Raw genomic sequence first — 23288 nt, 5'->3', positions numbered from 1 at the left:
AAGCTGCATCTTAAACTTCTCTTCACTTTTTTCCTTACATAAATTATGTGTTAGTCACAATGCAATACCTGGCATTTTCACTTTTAGTAGTGTGTTCCTCAAATTCCTTCTTAATTTTTAGTTGCTTCAAACTTTTGAGTTCTACTTCTACTTATTTCTGGAAAATATTCCCCTTTGAACTTGAATATATGACTGTATTGCACTTCCTGAGCATTTTTCTATTTGTATCAGTGGTGGGTTTCAAAATTTTTTGGAACCTCTTCTGTAGGTGTGGCCTGCTTTCTGGGTCCACTGGTGGAACCTCTTCTAACCTGTTCGGTAGATTTGACGAACCGGTTCTACCGAATAGGTGCGAACTGGTAGGAACCCACCTCTGATTTGTATATATACGTATTTAATAAAATGCAGTGATTTGAAACGAATTAACAACTAAAATATGGTTACATATTAGGTTAAGATTGTTAACAAAACTGCTCTCCATTTCTTACAGTATTATCTTATGGAGGCTTTCTCAAAATTCATCTCTATCAATTTTCTATCTGGCTCATTCCCAGCACCAGTTAAGTATGTTTAAAATTATATTGGTAACAATCTAAAACATAATGAGTAGAGCCAAGACTATCGCTATATCCAACTATATGTGAAGACCAGTAGTGGGATTCAAATAATTTAACAACTGGTTCTCTGCCCTAATGACCATCTGGGTAGGCATGGCTCGGTGGTCATGTGACCATGTGGGTATGGCCAATTCACATCGATGGGCAATTCACATTGATGGGCGCTTCACCTTAGCTGTGACAATGTCATAAGGGTTAACCAGAGAGGCAGTTTCTGCAAGCAGGGCAATAAAGATGAAGCTAGAAACAACACCAGAATGTTTCCTTCCTGCCTTCCTTACAGGATTAGCCCCATAAAGGGGGGGGGGACGGACAAAAGGAGATTTCTTCCAACAACTGGTTCTCCGGAGACTGCTTAGAAAGTTAACAACCGGTTCTCCTGAATAGGTGCGAACCGGCTGAATCTCACCAGTGGTGAAGACAAACAAACAAAATATGAAAGGTGGCTATGGGATATTCACAAGAAGGATTCACAAACTAACAAATTATATGTTCGTTAAATATGTAAGTATGTCATTGTAGAAATTTTGTTCATTTGCACAAAAATGTCAATGCACAAACTTGCAAGATGAAACAAAATGATATACATTACCTGATTTCTGACTTGCAAACTGATGGAATTATGCAAATTATACGAATCACCAGAAAAATCTGTTCCAATACATGCAAAAGCTATTGAACTGAAGTGTAGTAAACAGATTTTGCAGGTTAATTCTTATGTATAAATGTGTTCTCACCTCACAAGGTAACATATCTTACAGCAGAGCAAAGGATTATTTTTCAAGCCACCCATATATGTAGGTATATGCTAAGGAAAATATGTTAAAACGCAACAAAAATAAGAAATTAAATGCCATATTAACAATAAAAATATACCATTTTAATTAGAAGAGAAAATGTGTTTATATTAGGAGGCTATTCACAAATATCTGTCAAATGTAGAAGTATATAATTGCAGTGATTTATATAAAATGCATATCATTATATCATTATTCAAGCAATGTGCATTGCATCATTTCCACCATGATATTATTATAAAAATTAAGTAAATTCTTTTGGAACTTTAGTTCCCAGAAGGCAAATTCCAGAGGAAAATTATACAAAGGAATTTCAGCTATCAAATAGAAAGGAAAGACCAATTAAAAATCAGATATTTGGGGGGGAAATAATCATAGGGATATATGCCACTGGCACAACAACTCAGCCTTCTAAGTGTCTGAAGAGCTATAATTCATCAATAGAAACTAACAATTTTTTCATTCCCTTTCTTGGCCAGATGTATTAGCTTGAAAAGTTTAGATGGGAGAGGAAGAATACCCACAGGCACACTTCTCCACTTCCCTCTTCAAACCTAACTGAAAATTTGAAAAAGTTCTCAAATCATGTTGCTAAAATTCAGCAATTCTGCCACCAAATTAAATGATACAATCAGGATGGTTAAAATATAATTCTGATCAGGGTGGATTTGATTTAAACTGAGTTGATTTAGATCACAATTTAAATCATGATTTAAATCACTAGTAAAAAGGCTTGATTTAAATCAACTCGATTTAAATCATAATTTTTAAAGAGCAACTGTCATCTGTCCCACAGCAGCTCCTTCTCTGACCTGTTGTTGACTCACTGAAGTCCCAATATTGCAGAATATACAGCCTCATGCTATCATAACTAAGTTCCATTTCATGCTGAATAAACTAAAGTTTAATGTATCTTAAATAGAAAACTATCTTTAGAATAGATTTTTACTCCAAAAGTATTTTATTAAAATAAATTAGATTTTTTTAAATCTGATTTTTTACAAAAATCGATTTTTATTCACTCTGGTTCTAATGGTCACATATAAACTCCAACTGCCTATTTCTGTTTAGATAATCACTAATTTATCATGTTTATTTGAACTGGGGATGCCCCTTCAGATAAGTAGTTTCCCCACCCCCCAACTATCTACTCATTTTTTTGTAGATTAGGACTAGTTCTCTTTATAATTTAAAAATAAGATATACATTCACAATAATGTAGGAAAAATGGAAAAGCTTATAAGAGCCCTACAGCAGACCAGGTGATTAAAATTCAGAAATAAAAAAGGACCTAATTACAGCTTTAGAAAAGAGTGATTCTACAGATATACAGACTGAATCATATCAGGTACATGTAATGTTAGTTTGCACTAAGGGTTCTCAATATACCTGCTAGGAAAATAAATAGAATAATCAGTCTTCTATTTCTAATTCAGCTGTGAAGGTCAATTTTCTTTTCTTTTGCATTTTTATAAATAGAGATCCCTTGTTATGTGGTCCTACCTAACCCAACATTCATTTATTGTGACTTAAATATGTTTTAAGTGATTAAAAATAACTGGTATTTAACATCTACTTTAATTTCAAAAGTATGACAAAGGACTAGCTGCTTGATATATTAAAACTCTACATGAGAAATAAGCTGATCAAACATATCAGAAAGTTGAAATTAAATAAATTTTGGGAATAAAATACACAACAAATTCTGTGAGGCAAATTCATACAAACAGAAACTGAAAACAATACAAACTAGTTTGGCAAATGTAACTTTTCATTTTGAAACATATAAAATCTGCTAGGAAAATACTTTCCAAGGAGAATACATACATTTCCAAGTAATACAAGGTTGGGGAGGGGGGGGGAGTAGAAACAAAGTCATACAACAGTTACAATATTTTTTTGATATAAAAATCTATACAACCATTACTGTTCTTACTAATTGAAGTTCAGATTTTTCAAAATCATAGATTGAAATAAGATCAAGAATATTTGAGACCCGGTTTATATATTTCATTAAATATATAAAAATTATAGAGATTTACACACATATTATTTCTAATGTAAAAGAAAAATACTTTGTTGGAATATTACTTTCAAATCATTGTGTTGTCATAGTTTTAGATCAGCAATTAAGGCATTAATTGAAAAAATATAAAAGGATATAGATCTATTAGTTTTCGCAGTATCTCAGAAGAGGAGATGATAAGTCGATGCATGGTTAAAATTACTGACAGGAGCTGGTAATTTTTACACAAGTTTCCATCTGCATCTGAAAATATTAAGCAGCTAAGTGTTAGTTGGAATATTGAGCTTTAACATAAAATGGAGCCAAAATAAAAATGGAATCAAGTATATTTTCAGATGTCTGCACAAACCCCCTAAGAAATGTTATGGAGTTCCTCTACTGCTTTGTGAGATTTTTTTTTTTACTTTTCAATCTAGCCAAAAACCATAAAAACTTCAGGAATTTTTTGATCCAAATACCAACCAATTCTGACTTTGGTTAGTTTAAGAAATCAGCCCATATTAGCCGAATGTTGCTTCCTGCTAAGGGAACTCTTTATTAAATATGCCCTCTTCTCATTTGTTTTGCTCATCGGTGTGTGTCTGTTTGTGTGCATACAATTTATTTTCTTGGCTAAGGTAGATTTGCAAGAATACACAAAATAACTGAGCAAGAATATATTGTGGGAAAAGAATACAAGGCTTCCAGGGACCCTTTTAATTAGAGATAAACTAATTATATTGTGATTTTTTAAAGATATTTATTGGGAAATTGTTTCATAAAATCTAAATTGTATGACAATATAGAACTATATTTTGCCATGCTTTGAAATCCATGTAATTAATGTAATTAGTTGAGAAGTAAAGAATAATCAACAACTCTCTGATGAGGACACTGATGTTACATAGTTGGGTAACGAAACATCTATAAACAAACAAACAAGCTCAGAAAGCACCAAGAATTCAACCAATTCATTGTGGAATTATATATATTATCTTCTACTGCAACAACTCTCTTTCAATATACAACTGTGGGCGGTCACAAGGCAGAAAAACTGTTCCTTGACTTTTGTATACTCATCCCAATCATTTATTTTCAAAAGATTAGCATTCATATGCTAATCAAATAAATAACAATGGTTTTTTAAAAGGGAACATTTGTCATCATAGTTATTATTCACTCAATTGAACAAACCCTTCAAGAAAATTTAGGTAGTTTCTAAAATTATTTGATAAAAGACATAACACCTCCTTTCCCACAAAACACCTAAGTACTAAAAAAAGACACACATTTCTTTACAAGATGCATCAACAGGAATACTTTTTTTTTAGTATTACCACTAAAAGCAAGACTTACATGTAAGTATTAATGGCCACTTATTACTCTGATTTGCAGATAAAAATGCAACTTATATAGTGCTTAAGATAGATTTTTGCTTTCGAGTAAAATTGGAAGTTTCTTCAATAGAAATACCAATAAAACTGGATAAAATATAATAAATGTGACCACTACATGATAGTTATTCTTCCAGTAAAACAGCTATTAGTATCAAATAATAAAATATAGCCTCTATTTGGAGAAACTCAACTGTATGCTTAATAAATCAAGGGAGTTTAACACATTCTTGTACTTTGGATGAAGAGTATTGAACTTAGGTTTGCTTTCTATAGCAAATCAGTCACTGGGTATATTGGACAATGCATCTCTTAGTTTAATCTATTTCACAAAAATAAAACAACACAATTACTCTGTAGCTTGGAAGAGGTATAAATAAAACCCCAAAGAAAAATCTGTATAATTAATGAAAGTCATCATAAGATATCCTAAGTGAAACTACAACTGTATTTAGGCCGGCTCTTCAAGGCCGGCTCTTCAAGGTTTGCAGGGCAGCCCCACAGGCCAGATCTAAGCACCCATAGGTCGGATCTAACCTGCAGGCCTTGAATTTGACACCCCTGCACTAGAGGATCCTTCACTATTTGATTCAATACTATATATTGTTAATGACATTTATTAGACTATTAGATTGATGTAAAGAAAAAACTCTCATTCTAGTAATCTGGCCCATACCAATTTAACTTCAATACTGAACAGTACTTTGTATTCTCAAGGTTATTTTCTGGAAAATTCTGTTTTATATGGCACTTTCTTAACAAATTAAAATGTGGATTGCAAAATATTCCAATACACAAATAAAGTCTGTATCTGTATCATGCCACTATCTGTCATAATGTTTGTACTGGTACAATGACCTATGGTGGTCCCCAAGTCCCTCAGGGGTCTGCAAAATCAAAATTATTTGTCAAATATTGAAGATAATTGCAAAACAATGTCACTGTTCTCATCATTAGTTTGTTTGTTTTTTAATGTAGACTTTTCATGAGACATATTTTATGAATGTTACTATCTAATGGACTTAATATTACTATTTTTGCATATTCAATAAATATCCTACAAATGTGTAATTTTGAACTTTAAATATGGTAAGTATAGATAAACATAACCCTATGAATAAAAGCTCTTTTGAGATTCTGCATAATTTTTAAAAGTGGGATAGGTGCTCTGAAAGCAAAAAGTTTTAAAAATATTGATTTAGCCCAATTCATTACAAAACTCCTCCACTTAACAGTTTGACATTTCCAGTGTATCACTAATATCAGGTGGCAGAAACAAAACTAGGTTTGAATATCATAATTCCATTAAGAATATTCTCAACATCCACTCCAAATCTCAACCTCTCCTCCTGACAACTTAATGTAGGCAATAAAGAATATTTCATATTAAAGATACCATGGGGTACAGCTTTTCTTCTTTTACTACGTAGCTGAGCTAAAAAACAAGGGAATATAGGAAAGGAAACGCCAGGGGTGGGAGGTCGGGGCCAACCAGAGATGGTATTTGCCAGTTCTCCGAACTACTCAAAATTTCCATTACTGGGTTCCCTGAACCAGTTCGAATCGGCTGAATACCACCTCTGTTGGTAATATTGAATTAGTTTACTTCTGCTGGTATTTTGAATTACTGAGTGCCATTCAGGGCACCTTTGAGAAAATTATACCAAGTGATGTATAAATAAAAATAATAAACATACAAATGGATATAAGAATAAACTGCAAGATATGTGAATATTATCCATATGTTTACTTTTCATTAAAACCTAAGCTCATTTTTCCAATTAGAAAGCAAATTTACGCAATTCATGTGTTCCTGAATCTTTTTAGAATTTGTCAAACTCCTTGTTTTCTGGCGTGATTATTAATGAAGTCCTTAGGGAAAAAAGATTAATAATATTTCTGTAAAAAAGGAACCTAAATAACATTTACAACCTTTAAATATATAAAATAGGATTTCAGTCATACATTTCCAAACATTAAAATTACAATTTTAAACTCAGCGGGTTTCATGATATTATATGATATTATACATTTTAAATAAATGCTCCTTTAGCTTATTAACAGTCAGTGAATCTGCCTCTAATTTTGAACTTTTTTAAAAAAACAATTGACACTGAATTTTCATTTAATTGTTCCTATGGTAAATGTTAAATTATTGATAGCTGCTTTATGATAGTTAAAAACAATCAGCTCTTGTTAACTAAATTAGCATTCTAAGAGTTCTAAACAAGTTCTGTATTCCCATAATATGATTAGTTTCCCATTAACTTCATTTCAGTTGCCAAGCAACATTAAGGCTTTTATGTCATTTTTGACAAAATTACAGTACGATGAGCTAAAAGCACAAGATTAATCTCATTTAAACATAGTAAAGTCTTAAAACTGGACAGTTTGCTAAGAACAGAACCTTAAAGATAGAGTTCAGGGTCCAATATTTTAATATACATTTAACATTTTTTAATATACATTAACATTTAATATACATTAACATTTAGTCCATAAAAGGATTAAAATAGAAATGAATTTATTTTATTGTTTAAGGCACATAGAGAAAACATAAAATATATTGTCATATAACTTACTGTTTCAGTTTACCATAATTTCTATGAACTGAATTAAATTTCTGTAACATACTGTATACTGGATGAAACTGACTTTCACACTTTTTGTAATCCAACTATATATTACACAGATATATGATTGAGTTCAATGAAGTTGACTAAGTACATGTAATTTGCCTCAGTTAATTTGATTTCTGAATATTCATGCTTAATAATTTGATATATAAATAGATAAGTACAGCATGCGCTATTTAAAAAGGTCTTATGACCTTATCTGTTCTTGAAATACCAAACATACATTAAATCTTTTTCTGGAAGGAAGAAAGGTTTCATATATCATCTTATAAGAATTCTGAGACTCTGCTTCCTTGTTCCACTTCCTCCAAAAACATCACAGGAACCAACTTCAGTATTTCTCTGAAAAGGTTAGAAAACTGCTTCAAAATGTTTAACTTTTAAAATAGGAAAGTCATCTTAAATTCACAGTCTATTAATAACAGTGGAAGATAAGCTTATATTTATTGGAGGGAATGAAGATCTAAAACTTGGAGCTGTTTTCCTTTTGGCTATACAGTATATATGGCCTCAGTTTCCCTTGGCTTCATGCAGTTTCCATTTCTATAAAAATCTGCAATGCTTGGAAGCAATTCATAATGCTTTTTTTGCAATGAGATTCCACAAAATGTATCCTTACATCTTCAAAAAAAGCTACTAAGCGGCAAATCTTCTCATTAACTTGTTAATAGTCTATTGTGTTTTCATGTTGCCTGTGAACCAAGGGAAGTTTTCTCTGCTTTCTTCAAAATAGAAATTTAGAAGAATATTGGGACACTTTAGATATGAAGATAGATATGATTCTTCAGTCAGCATGGAAACCAAGCATTCCTGCCCTTCATGCTTGAAGAAAAAAACATGGAATATCCTTCTTCCAGTAGGCCAGTCACACTTATTCATGAAACCAATTGTCTCCTATGATACCAGAAGGGCTGTTCAATACTTACTAGGATAAGACAAGTAGATTCTGACTATTGTGTTTACAGTAAATATCCAATGCAGATACGTATTGTATATGGAGCTCTTCCTCTACCTAACCCAGAAATGCCAGTTACCTTGGAAAGCACCGATTCTTATTAAAAAATTAAGAATTGATTGATTTATCTTCTGCCAAATTCTTGCTCTTCCCCCAGTTACCAAGTTATTATATAACTTTCCATTTGCTTAAAAAAAAGCACTAGAGCAAGTAATGCCACACAAACTTTCATTCATCATGGATATTTGAATATCTTATTAAAGGATATCATGATTGAGCTATTTAAATAATAGCTTTGTAAAAAAAATGTGTGTGCAGTTAAGAGAACTAGACATTTTCCTCCATGAAAATTGAACACAGTTATTAATACTAGTAACCAAAAGACATTTTGCAATTCATTTTTCATCCCTTAGCATATTTGTGTATAGGTAGCTGTTCTGACCCCCTCCTCCGTCAACAAATGCCGAGACAAGCTTAACTGGAATTTCACAGCACTTCATTAGCAAGAAACCAAAACCTCGGTGGCTGAAAGCCAAGCATAACAAACAGGTAAGAACCTTGGCAGCAACTCAGACTTCGACAGATAACAGCTTCTCCAGCGTTAGGAATGACATTGAATCCTGCAAAACCAGGCTCCTCCCAGTCTCTTTAAATACAATCTTGAGAGGAGCCTAATTACAATCACCTGGGTCCAATTATCTTTTGTAATTGCATAGCTGCTCTCTACGTTGATCTGTCCGGCGTTGCCTCCCTTGGCTCCTCCCCACTGCTCCAATGCATGACGTCAGGATCACACTCCCTTGTCTCCTCCCCAATGGTCCAAGGCTCAGGCGCCTCCTGGTGGCCAACCAGCCTCTCTGCGCCCTGCTCGGAGTCGGCACCCTGTCCAGGGTCCTCCACATCCTCCAGAGCCGACTCAGAGGGCCCCTCGTTGTCGGAGTCTGGTGGCAGCTCCAATGGCTCCTGCTGGGCCACAACAGGTAGCTCTCAAATTATGACCGTAATGGAGCTTGCCCATCACTGTATATAACTCCTGACAGTTCTAAAAAAGGTCAGTCATGTGACAGACCCAATTTGCGACCTGTTTTGTGGCAGAGTTAAGTGAATCACTGCAGTCATCTACTGAATCCACAATTGCTAAACAAACCATTGGCTCACTAAGGGCAGAGTTTTGAAAAAACAAACAAACCAGAAGTAAATACAGTTTTCAACAAAACTGTCATAAACACAGTCGCATGACTATGGGACACTGCAAACACCTGTAAGTGCGGCTCTGTTGCCAAACACCTGAAGTGGTGTCATGTGACCACAGAGGCGGCAACCATCAGAACTTTGAATCTGAGTTGTAAATATTCCTCAGATAGGTCTGCAGAGGTTTGACCAGCCAACTGAATGGTAGTTAGCTGAGGAGACATCAAAAAGGTTATTAATGAGAAGCAGCAGTAAGATCTCCTATAAAGAGCACAATGGATATTTATACAACTGAAGTATTGCCTAGTAGCAGAGTCAAGCACGTCTAATATAGTAATTATGATTTAATGAAAGTGAAATTTCTAAAATATGTTCCACACACACAGTGTGCTGCTCCTTTGTGTTTCCCATCATTTATTAACACCTGAAGAATTACATATTATCCATTCCTGACATATATTTCTAAACTATGTTTAGATCCTTTCTATAAAAAAAAAAAACAACCATCCAGATACAGATTTGTAAATCCATTCAGGAATATATTGTAAATGCATGTATATTGGATTTAAAACTCATTTTAATTCCAAGTGAGAAATTTACAAAACATCTCTTCCAAAAGTACATAATCATATAATCAACAATCCTACATAATCAACAATTTGTGGTGGTCACATTTTGAACCAAATTGCATTATGTGAGCTTAAAATCTTAAGGATTTATCCTTCATGACATAATTTAATTTAAAATTAGCAAAACAAAACGCTTTTGCATAATACTGCATTTAACCTGTGTGTACCTTTTGAACTGCAAAAGCTTCATTGACAGCAATCCCAATGTATCAACTACTCACTACTGCTATTATTAATTGAACATGTAGTGTTTTGCATTTGAAATATTATAGCAGACAAGCCACCAATGTATTACTTATAGTTTTCCAAACTAATTGAGAAACTTCTTTGAAACTTCTCTGGTTTATTATACTCAGTTCTTCATTGTATAGAACTATTAGGAAGTCCCAGCATATTCAACACAATGCACTTTCTCCAAACCAATTTCACTCAAGTATGTGTAAATAAAATTATAAGAGTTTCATTTCAAAACCCACTTTTTAAATGTCTAATGCAAGCTATTCTTGAGCTTTGTAAAACTAAAACAACACAAGAACACTTCAGAAACAATAAAAGCTGACACACAATATTTGAACATACTGTACTATATAAAGTGATTTAATACACAGTTGCTTATTCTTTTTCACAACTAATTTACAGGAATATAATAGATAAATCAACTCAGAAGGTCAACCAAATCTATGAATCTGCATTTCCCTCATGTCAATTTGCTCAGCAATAGTCTCATGATGCTATCTTTATCATATTTGGAAAAACAGCTTTCTTTAATTGCTAAATAATTAACATTAACTGAGAGATGAGAGCCAGTTTGATCTAGAGATTAAGGCACTAGGCTAGATGCCAGGAGACTGTGAGTTCTAGTCCTGCCCTAAGCATGAAACAAGGCTGGGTGATTTTGGACCAATCACTCTCTCTCACCCAATCCTCTTCTTCAGGATTGTTGTTGTGGGGAAAATAGGAGGAGAAAGGATTATTATGTATGTCCATTTCTTTGAATTATTTATAAAGTAATAAAAGGTGGCATTTTAAAAAAATCAAATAAGTAAATAATATACATAGAAAGTTTCCCTTTAATTCAATTGTTTTAACACATCACTAAAGGGATACTATGTTTAGTTCATTTAATTTGTTTAAAGCAGAAATAGGAATAATATATATTACTTTGATAATTGTGTAAGTATAGATTTAACTTCTTTATTGCACTGTGGATAAAACATAACCATTACATGAATTAGATATGATAAAGAAACAAACAATAGAAAACAAATGTTTTGTTTGGGAAATTCCAATAAGTGGGAAATTCCACTAAACTAATCTGTATTTGTTATAAATAAATTATGTGCATGCTTTCCTCTGAAATTAGGAAGGTTTGGTGTTAACTGCTAAGCCTATTCACTGTTCTAAATTGTTCACAAGGGGGGAAAAAGCTATCAAAGTGTATTATTTTACATGCACATGAATGAGCTATAATTCAAATGGATTAACTGTCTTTACTTGTTGTGCATTGTATGTAGTTGGAGGAATAAACAAGAACAAAAAGCAGCTTATTCACCTGCACCTAGAATAATATAGCTTCAGTTATACATTGAACACAAACAAATACAATCTAAAAGATATAGCAAATGAAAGTGTAAAAATCTACATAGATATTCTAAAATATAAATTCACAAAAATAAAAATTCCAGCATTTCTAAAAAAATTTATTGCATGTATGTGCATTTAATGAACAAAATAAATAGCAATTTATAAACTAAATGAAACTGATAAAAATGGTAAAAAGATTATAAACATTTACAAATCCAACTAAACCAGGAACTAAGCCCCATTCAACCCACTTGGACATGTTGTAAAGCATACATTGGATTGGCTATATACTGTTATCTCTATTCAAAGTTGTTCTGGCAATAAAGTAGTAAAAACATGAATAATGCATGTGGCAAGTAAAAGCTTAACAATTTAATTTTATAAATTATGGTCTTTTTACAAGGCTAAAATATTGTTTTTATGGTGGAACAAGTACTTTCCTTCAAATTAGCTGTCAATTTAGTTGTGAGTTATGTTTTAAAAGTGAAAAATAAAAAAAAATCCTTATCTAACTGATACTTAGTTCAGTTCTACAAAATACCATTTACATTTTTTACTTATTTATATGTCTATTATTCAGAGCTGGACAGAGATTGATTGCATGGAATAGTGCCTGTGATATTTCTGGTGGACAGGTTAATTTTTGCAAAGGCAGCACTTGCATCCTCAATATTGCTAAAACAACCAATGGTTCATACTTGTAAGAATAATATTAAATGTAAAGTCACACATTATGAAACATTACAAAGTAAATTGCTCAAATGCTAAAAGAAACCTACTCAAAAATTGTAAAAATGGCTAAATACAATCAACTCACCAAAAGAATCAATACAGATATCAATAAGTTCATCTAGGCTGACTCCCTTGCTTAAGTGTCCCAATGACATCATTATGCAGAATTCAGGAGTTTCAGCAAGATCTGCAGATCAGTAGCTGCTTCTGGATCAATGCTGCATCTTTGAAGCGTTCCTAAAGAAAGAACAGGGGAAAACTCCAGTCACATGATAGAATAACATTTCACAAAAGCCTCTGCAGCAGGTTGAAAAATAAAACAGTTGCCAGGATCGCAGGAATTGGGTTACTGAAACAGTCCCCTCCCACTTAGAAAATGCATCAAAGGTTCCCCCTCTGTGGAAGATATTTCCTTCCACAAAATGTACTCCTTAGTCCACGTTTTCTAAAGAGCCACATGTGGTTCCTATGGCACACAAAGCTCTCTGTTACTATACGGCCATCAGTAATCTTTATCCATGTTCTTTAAGTCTTTAAGTATACACAAGAAACTATAAGAAAATGAAGAAGCATTGAGTAACCAAAATCATAGCTTCCATGTTAGAATGCATACATTGCACTAAGTCACAGTCCCTTTACCTATGAACAAATTAAAAAAATACATCACATTTTGATGTATTTAGATAATATACTAAAGCATAACCTATCATAAGAGCTAAGTTCACACAATATGATATGCTAAAAATAAACCAAGCACATTGTGATTTAACATATTGTATGAATTAATCATACAGAATCATAGAACTGGAGCAACTTCATTTACAGTTAGCCCTTGATTTAGGACTATAATAGAGAATCCATTGTAACTTTGAATGGTCGCTAAATTGAGGATTAACTATACTATAGTTCAACTTTTTGCCATTAAAACAGACCCCTGGTATAGAATCCTTGAGCGGTAACCATCAACTTTCTGCTTAAAAGCCTCCAGTAATGAAAAACCCATCTCTATCTGCTTTTTAATAACTTGTATTGTACTACTAACCCTCCTCTTTTAACAACTGATTCTGTTGGATCAGATTTCATGTTTCATATTAAAAGAAAAGATCTAATTTATCTAAATAAATTAACTGTGTAAGATATGTGTGGTCTGAATTTTTCCCAACATTGTTAATACTTCTGCAGAAATACTAGTATAGGTTTCACACAAGCAAATATTTGAGTATCTGACAAAAACTGAAATAACTTTTGATAAGATATTATTCTGTCTTGCCAATATGGTGTAAAACAGTCATAAATCATGTGGACATTTACCTTCTCTTTATTTCCTTACCTTAGTAACCATAAAGATATAGTACATCAAATGTATGTAGGAGCAGGAAGCTCAGGTGAGACTCAGCTATGCTGACAAGATTCAGAGTCTCAGAAATGGAACACTGTCCTTGATGGATTTCCCAAAAGGCGCCCTTTCCAAAAGGAAATGAGCTTGCTTGGATTTTTTCTTTCAAAATGTTTCACTTCTGAAGAAGTTTTTTGGATGAGAAGCAAAATGTTTTGAAAGAAAAAAACACAAAAACAAGCAGTTGTCTTTTGGAAAAAGAGCCTTTGGACAAACATGACCTGGTTAATTGAGACTATCCATATACATTGTCCTTGATGGGAAAAGTGAAATCAGTGATGTCCAAAAAGCCTGGCTTTCTTCACAAATAGTGAATAAGGGTCCAGATGCTCTCGTTATGCAAGGTACTAAATGTATGCTAAAACCTAAGGGCTCTTTTAAACAGCTAGTAAAATTGATAACTTACCAAATGCAAGACATATGGTTGCACAGTTACCCTAAGTATCTCAGGACTGGCACAAGATTTATTCAATTCTGCATTTCTCTGTTTTCGGCAGAAAAATCCAAATCATCTTTCTTTTGATGAACTGAGCTAAAGGGAGAATATCTTGATGAAAAGATAAAGAACCTCCATCCAGAAATGTTGGCAAGACATCCTGAATTAGAACTCAACTCTTAGTGACATCCATACAATTTTGGGGGGCAATGTCAATACTTTTTTGTTTTTTGTTTTGCTATTGTCTTCTTCAAGGCTATTTATGTAACTTCCCGAATACCTATATTAAGCAATCATTTATTCCAGGTTTCACTGTGTTTAGCTTCTAAGATCAGCAAAAGTCAGCTAGACCATCTTCTACTAGGAAATCTTTGAAAGAAAGTATATTCTAGCAAGATTCTAAACATTCTTTCTAGTTTGTAGCACAATAATTTGAGGAATGTTCATTTTGGTGAGTTCTTATCGGCTTTTTACAAGGACTATTATTATACTGTAGTTCTTACTGCCCTTTGAAATGCTGCTGGTTTATTGTTTATGTCACTTACTATGTACTGTACTTTTAGTAACTTCATTCTATTGTATTTTAGATGCATTATTCTGTTTTAATATATAACCATTACCTAGAAAGTTATTATTAGTTTTCAAAAAATAATTAATTAATAATTGAGCATATCACCAGGTACTGATAGAAATTGCTTTTCATTTTATCCTCATGAAAAGTGTGAGCTGATTTGATAAAAAGTGATTAGCCCAAAGCTCACAATGCATTTCCATGAGTAAGGATAGACTGAAGTCGGCATTGTTTCCATTCCAATGTCAATTTATGCAATAGTAATTACACTACTACCATATCAAATATGTAGACAATTCTTTTAAATAAAAGGTAGAGTCAGTCATCAATTATAGAAAGAACTGGGATACTGAGTGTAGAGGAGAAGAGCTCATAAACTCTACAGTTATTTATTACACTATGTTTTGGTGGAAGCCAAGTCAATGTTTATATGTGCCCTTCTAAGTGGAAAATCTGCACACAAATAACAAACAAATTTTTAGACACATGCTTAGAAATTCTAGAAGGTTTTGCATGGCTAGTTAAGAGAGTGTGCAAAAACATCCAATGTAATACACATTAGCCTCTGTTCTAAAATTCTTGGAACTGAGCTTGGTGTATGTGCATCCCTGTGTATTCACAAAGGGTAAATTTAGTAGCATTTCTTCCCCATATTTTGTAAGGTTCAAACAATCTAAAATCTGAAAACATTTCTAAAGCACCTTGAAAAGCTAGCTTCTCATAGGTAGTTCTGATGTGTTTATCAATGAAAATTGCATTTTCTCCATTTCCTACCTTAAACTCCTATTGGGGGGATGGACGGACTGAAGAACTCATTGGCAAACATTGCTCAGGGATGTCTTCAAAGGGACTCAAAAGTTCAAAATGACAGACACAACTGTGTTATCAAAGCTCCAGCCCTTTTAACATGCATTGCATAGATAAAAAGGAGTAGTGGGACTTTGATCAGCCCACCTGCTTCTATGTTTTAATATTGTTGAATATTCCCTCCTATGACACCCCGATATTTCTTTAGTATTTCTAGTCTCACATGGGAATTATGGATAGCTTATCCAAACATCTCTCTCCCTCCCCTTTTCCAGGGAAATAAAAATCTTAACTTAATAAAAACTGGTAAAACACTGCTGTATATGAGCAGACCAGGCAGAGTTACCTGACAAAATATTTCATGCATCACTATAATGAAATAAAGAACAGGTAGACATAATATCTGATTATCGCTGTGCATATTCTGTTAGTTGGATTATTGCAGATAGATTGCAGAGAACTGCCTAGTTAGAAAAAGAAAGATAATCCCATCTTAAAAATAGAAACCAAATTTTGTCTTTCACTCTATATAACTTTTTAAGCCCCTCATTTCAAGCCAAATGTGCTTGATTTTAACCCAATGTCTGTTTCGATGTAAACCCACATAGTGAAGGATACATTCTATAGCAGGGGTGTCAAACTTGTGTCATCACAGTGGCGTCATGTGATGTATCGGGACTTTTTTCCCTTCGCTAAACTAGGCGTGGGCATGGCTAGCGTAAGGTCCACTGAGGTCCACACATTTTAAAATTGCTAGAGATGAGAAACACTGCTCTGGTGTATCCTATAGAATAAGGATCCTATAGAATAAGGATACACCAGAGCAGTGTTTCTCATCTCTAGCAATTTTAAAATGTGTGGACCTCAGTTTCCAGAATTCCCCAGTCAATATGTTTTAGCCCTTTCCCTCTCAGGACTAACTTGCCTTGTCACTGTGCTCCTTTCTTCAGTATTATGTCTTATTTGTCCCCGTCTCCTCTACTACTTTCTTTTGTTCTCTTCAAAAAGAATATCATAGCCAGTTTGTGGGATTCAGCTCATTAACAAGTCCTTAGCAACCCTTAAACCTTAAACCTGCCCTTTCTTGACTCATCTGCCCATTGCTTTCCATCCTCTGAATGGAAGTGGAGTGGAACATATTACCTGCTAAAAGCTATTCTTCTCACAATCATTCCCATGAGACATTAACATTTGAACACACTACACAAATAGACAAGAAGATTATGGGAACCAGCACAAATGGTTTATGCAAACTTGGTTAATTGATTATGTCATGATCAAGTTAATCATGGGTACCACTTCTATTGTGTGAACTCAGTTATTGGATCATAATTCGATTGGCATAGCCTCTTCCAGAAAAGCAACATTCCTTAAGGAAATGTTTTAAAAAGTGATACACAACAACAATTGTTTCTACATTTCATAAAAAGCGTCTATATTAACACCTGCAAAAATAGGGGGGGAAATTACCTTAAAAAGGAGTACTTTTCCATTAAGTATCTAGGAGTCTTTTACATCTAGCTCCCTACATAACATTCAGAACTTTTAAACCTGTTTTAGAGTAATGAGTACAGAACTTTATTACAGATGTATCCCCATGACAAGTTAGCACAGCAGTGCAGACTTTTTCAGTGGGTTTTTATTGTCCCAGATGTGTTGAGCAACAGCTATTATTGCTTCCTGTCAATACAGCCATACTAGCTAGTTAGATTCTTGCGGTCCTAGAATCAGAAAGTCTCCTTTAAAGCAGTTCCTAAGTTCCTAAGCTTAACAGAATAAAGCATTCTTCCCATTTCGTTTTTTTTAATTGCAATATTTAAAAATTCTACCCTACGCAGCACACTCACTACCACCCGTTCAAAAACAGTGGGAACGGAGAAAGATGAATCTTCTTGCTTGATGACTGCTTGCTGCCGGATCAGAGTTCCCATCGGCTGCCAAACCTCCATCTGGTTGTGTTAAAAGACGCCCATTTCCAAAAACCATCGCGGGACGCCAGGTGGGAAGAACCACGCTGACCAATGGAAAGTAAAGGAATAACTACCGAAACGACGGGAAGGCGGGGGGGGGGGGGACTGGGGAAACTGAAGGCAGACAAACTTACAGGGCTCCGACTCCTGTTCTCTCGTCTCAGCCTCGTTGGCTCGGCCGAAGAACCATGCCGAGAGCAGCACATCCGAAGCCAGGATGAACCTGCCGTTGCATTCCTGCCTCTCGCCTTCCGAAGCCCCGCCGAAGCGAGGAGAGGCGAGACCGCCGAGGGGGGCGGAACCGACGAAAACTTTGCGGGCACGAGGAAGTAGCGGAGCGGCTCGACCCTGGGCGAAGTCTCAGATTTTCCTCGTGCGCGAGGCTCTCCGAACGGCTCGAGGCGGAAGCGCCCACCACGTGTCTCTGCCGCCTGGTTTTCTTCAGTGTCACCCGGTTGTCCCTTCAGCCTAAAAGGCGCTCGCGCTCGACCTGGGGCAAGAGGGGCACTTTGCCCGCCGAGGGGCGAGGTTGCAGTGACGGGGTCTCTGCCTGTTTTTTTCTTCCTCCAGAGCCATTGTTAGGAGGTGGAAAACAGGAATGCTTGCGGGGATACAGATGGTGGCATACCAGTTCTCCACGTCACGCCTTCTCCATTCTAAAACAAAAGCAGTACAAAATAATGTTGCCGTTCTTACATATCCGGGGGAGAAAAGCGCCTGTAATGTAATCTCGGAGAAGCCAAGGCCTTAGCTCAGCAACCCTTATTTTCCCCAGTTCCTCCCCTTTCAGTGTTAGGTTACTTTATGAAAGTGCATTTTAGCTGCTTTTGTTTCTCATTTAGCTCGTTCTTGGTTATAAATAAGTATGCTAGGTTTCAGGAACTTTATTATAGACTATTATTTGGTGTACCAGCTATTTTTAAGTATAGTTGTTCAAGTGAGGTAAAATTGGTGCAGGCAAAGATTCTGAATGGATTTGAACAACATGAGAAAAAGAAGCATCCTGGCATCAGTCTGGGATCCCTTTTTTCTGCTAAGCAGCCAAAGATAGAAGAATATGTTTTACAAAAAAATCTGTAAGGAACACAAAAATGTTCCTCTCACCTTTAACAAGTTTGCAGTTTTTGAATCACTTGAATGGAATCTTCAAACAGAACTGGGGGAAAAAACCAGCTGTTAGATATTTCACTACCTGGTAGGCAAGAGCTAAATTAGACTCTGGATTCTCTCCCCATTTCTCACTCTGTTTATAATTTGCTAATTCACCTGCTAACCTTAAGGGACATTAAAAATACAAGCTTAAAAGTAAGATGCAAAAGCAGACTACGGAAAAGACTCCCACCAGAAAAGTCAATGGAATTTAAACCCAAATAATGAGAGAACAGCAAGCTGCTGCTCCAGGGCTGGATGTGGCTTGTGAGTCATAAAGCATCTAGCTCTGTAGTAAACCCTCTTTAGATATTCCCTGCAAATTAAATTGTTCACTTTAGATGCAACTAATTTCTCTCCATAGCTATCAGAACAGTCTCCACATTGGATGCTTCGATTCTAGGACAGCAATTATAACTTTCCAGGGACTACTTCAGGGCTGTTAAACTCGTGTCATCACGGCAGTGTCATGTGACGTATCGGGACTTTTTCCTCCTTTTCTAAACCAGACGTGGTTGTGGCTAGCACGTGACACATCCAGTCCATGGCCCACGAGTTTGACAATCCTGGACTACTACTTCATAACACAGATACCTCCTATGACTGGATCCGACTAATCTCCTTATTGACGTGGAATATTGCTAGCCGGTCAGGACTGTTAAAATAATAATAATCTTTGAATAGCTGAACCTAGGCCGCCACATCAGAGATGGAGATGGGGTAGTTACTGGGTGAATTCATTCTATGGTTTTCCAAGTAAGTAAGATAGGAGGGGCAAATCCAAGGGAGTTAATGTAGTTTTACAATTGAAATGTGTTCCTCTGCCATCTTTAAATCCAGGGGTATCTGTCTTCCTGCTGTCCCTCAAAACTGAAATCACATTCCTTAACATTAATGATTAATATCCTCCTTTAAAAAAACATGTCCCAATATTGGGACACCCAATAACACCCAATATTGAAAATTTTATTCTTACTTGCTTAGATATACACCCCGCAGCGAGGTGTCCTTAGTGCTCTAATTATGTGTTATTATTTGTTAGGCAGATGACTCCCTTCTTTGAAGCTGTCTGTGCTTACTGAGTGAGACTCTAGATGAGGATCATCCAGCAAAACGTACTTACTGGGAGACAGGGAGAAGATTAATAATCTATTACTGGATCACATTGCATAATCTCCTGACTGCTATACAATGCATGGATTCATAGATTCAGAATTAGAAATCAATCATCACTCCCAGTATTAACTGACTGCCTCTTCCAATGCTGGAAAATAACAACACAGAGGTGTAAATTGGATGGAATTAAAGTGGTGCAAAAGCAATTGCTAAATGGCTGGTAGCATCAGAGATCTTAGAAATTCATGCACACCTCAAAAACCATACTTAGACTTGTATTTTAATCTCAAAAACATTTTTGTCAAAGAAATAAAGTTGTTACATCTCCAAACCCCCATAATTTTAACCTAAAACTGTCTACTGTTGACCTCACCCCATTCCTAAAAGGTCTGTAAAAAATGGTTTGATCAGGATTGTGCACAGCTGAAAAGGTCATATCATATGGCATATAGAAAGACTAAATATTTTTGATAGAATATAATATATGTAGTTTAGGATCCTATGTGCTCTCTTAGCTTGTTTGCTTGGTTGTTTGCTGATGCTTACCCAACTGGTTGACATAATCAGCATTAGTAAGTGTGGTTTTACATACAGTAGTTTGCCCTGTCAGTGCTGGTGGTAGTGTGGTTTTCCTCCTCGGTGGTTCCTTGATTAGGGCATTGTTTCTGCTTGATTATTGGTCTGGTGATATTTCCTGATTATCAGGGTGTTGGTTGATTATCTAGATGTTTGGTCACCACGATATAAAAAAGATATTGAGACTCTAAAAAGGTTGCAGAGAAGAGCAACAAACACGTTTAGGGGTCTGGAGGTTAAAACAATATGAAGAATGGTTACAGAAATTGGGTATGTTTAATTTAATTATTAATTGGCGCAGTGGCTCAGTGGCTACTGTGCTGAGCTTGTTGATGAGAAAGGTCAGCAGTTTGGCGATTCAAATCCCTAACACTGCGTAATGGAGTGAGCTCCCATTACTTGTTCCAGTTTCTGCCAACCTACCAGTTCAAAAGCAAATAAATATGCAAGTAGAAAAATAGGAACCACCTTTGGTGGTAAAGTAACAGTGTTCCTTGTGCCTTTGGCATTTAGTTATGCCAGCCACATGACCATGGAGATGACTTTGGACAGCGCTGGCTCTTCGGCTTTGAAACGGAGATAAGCACCACCCTCTAGAGTCAGGAACGACATATGTGTGAGGGGAACCTTTACCTTTTTAATTTAATGAAAAGAAGAACTATGGATGACACGATAGCAGTGTTCCAATATCTAAGGGGCTGCTACAAAAAAGAGGGTGACAAAGCTCCTGAAGGCAGAACAAGAAGCAATAGATGGAAACTAATCAAATAGTGAACCAACCTAGCACTAAGAAGAAATATCTGACAATTAGAACAATTAATTTGTGGAATGACCTGCCTCCAGAAGCTGTGGATGCTCCAACACTGGAGGTTTTAAGAAAAGTTTGGACAACCATTTGTCTAAAATGGTAGAGTTTTCTGCCTGAGCAGGAGGTTGGACTTGAAGACCTCCAAGGTACCTTCCAACTTTGTTATTATTCTGAATAAAAAAGTTTAATAAAATTGTGCAGGTATCTATTTTGTTGGAATGTGTTGTGTATATATGGTCATTTTCCCTGGTGTTTTAGTTTGCTGCAGTGCATTTGCACTTGTCTGAATAATGTTTTTACACAGGTCTTCTTGTGCAGGGTTGGGTTGTTACTTTGGTAATAGAGCACTTGGTTAGTGTGTATTGTTGGGGTGTCTGTTTGTTTTTTGATAGACCTGTGTTTCTAATTTGCCATCAGCTCCTCTTTTGAGGAGGATATACAGGAAGGGTAGTATGTTGTTGTTTTTTCCTTCCCTTGTGAATTTTATTACTTTGAATATATTATTAATTGTTTCATGTATTTTCTCCAGTTGTTCCTTTTTTATTACAGCAGAAGTATTGCCTACATACCAGACCAGATCACTTAATTAATTCAATGGAACTTTCAGTAACTTTTAAAGTTTTGGACTAGTAATATTTATTGTTATTAAGAAAAAATAAGGTGTAATGAAACTGAAAAAATAGTTTGTCAACCACCATTTTAAAACCACAAGAGATATATTTAGTCTTACCAAATTAAACTTCTCCACTCTCCATCTAACTCACCATATACTAAAAGTTCCTATCATGACTCGTGATGAAAAAATTTACCAGGTGTTTTAATTTACTTCATTTTTCTAACGTTAAACAACATTAATAAATTATTCCTTGAAATATTTGAACTGATGCTTATTGATATTTGCTGTTTGCATAACTCTGTTGCCAAATAATGGACTTTTGCAGTTTAGATATGGTAACTTGTTTTTCATTAACTATTTATTTATTTAATAATTATCTATAATGAATTATTATATAAATATAAGTATTTACAGTTATAAAATAGTAAGAAAAATTATGAACCCTGAATTTACAATTTACAGTAATGTAAATGTAAAAGTATAAATTACTTTTTCAATTTTATCTGATCTCTCATACATGTTTAATATGTATAAATCAAACTATATGTGAATTAGAAATAAAATGCAGAATGTACACTTGTTAATTTTCATATTTTACAATATGAAGAATTCTAGAAATACAGGTAGCCCTCAACTTACAACAGTTCATTTAGTGACCATTCAAAATTACAACAGCACTGGAAAAAGTGACTTATGACCGTTTTCACAGTTACAACCTTTTCAGCATCCCCATGATCATGTGAACAACATTCAAATGCTTGGCAACTAGTTCATATTTATGACCTGTTGCTGTGTACGAATGGTCATGTGATCCCTTTTTGCGACCTTCTGACAAGCAAAGTCAATGGGGAAGCCAGATTCACAACAACTGGGTTACTAACTAATCAACTGCAGTGATTCACTTATCAACTGTAATAAGAAAGGTTGTAAAATGGGGCAAAATTCACTTATCAAATGTTTCACTTAACAGCAGAAATTTTGGACTCAATTGTGGTTGTAAGTCGAGGACTACCTGTAATGTACTCAATAATACATTGTCACCTTTTGGTGACAATAATGTCCAAAACTATATTAACGGAATTGTATTGTTGTTTTATTAGTTAGTTACAGAAAGTTTAGTTACAGTTTTGTTGATAATCTCCTTGTTAATTTAAAAAAAAACTTTAAAGTATCATTTGTTCTAACAAAGTTTACAGATGAGTTTGAATACAGAGATCACTATAACTATTTCTACCTAAATAGCGTAACAGTCCAAAAGATTACTCATGGGAACAAGAAACAATATGCTGTTATAACTTTGGGG

The 23288-nt window shown here is 34.9% G+C and overlaps 1 protein-coding gene across 3 annotated transcripts in view; it reads right to left on the bottom strand.

The window, feature by feature from the left end:
* RASGRP1 (RAS guanyl releasing protein 1) overlaps positions 1-18086 on the bottom strand; it is a 45714-nt gene extending 27628 nt beyond the window's left edge. The window contains exons 1-4 of one of the 3 annotated variants that reach the window (XM_087723090.1): positions 17855-18086; positions 12626-12777; positions 3578-3683; positions 1355-1414 (exon numbers count right to left, since the gene is read on the bottom strand). In XM_087723090.1, the coding sequence (XP_087579216.1) occupies positions 1355-1414; positions 3578-3683; positions 12626-12698 (239 nt within the window). In that variant the 5' untranslated portion in view covers positions 12699-12777; positions 17855-18086. Of the gene's footprint in view, positions 1-1354; positions 1415-3577; positions 3684-12625; positions 12778-14342; positions 14426-15717; positions 15960-17854 lie in introns of those variants that run through there. The other 2 variants (XM_087723100.1, XM_087723094.1) reach the window with 2 other exon arrangements.
* Positions 18087-23288: the final 5202 nt, after the last annotated feature.

The sequence above is a fragment of the Thamnophis sirtalis genome, unplaced genomic scaffold (genome assembly GCF_051295495.1).
Source record: "Thamnophis sirtalis isolate CommonGarterSnake01/CBP01778 unplaced genomic scaffold, rThaSir2_p1.2 scaffold_1, whole genome shotgun sequence".
Taxonomy (NCBI): domain Eukaryota; kingdom Metazoa; phylum Chordata; class Lepidosauria; order Squamata; family Natricidae; genus Thamnophis; species Thamnophis sirtalis.
The sequence above is the reverse complement of the archived record's forward strand: the minus strand, read 5'-3'. Positions and strand labels throughout refer to the sequence as shown.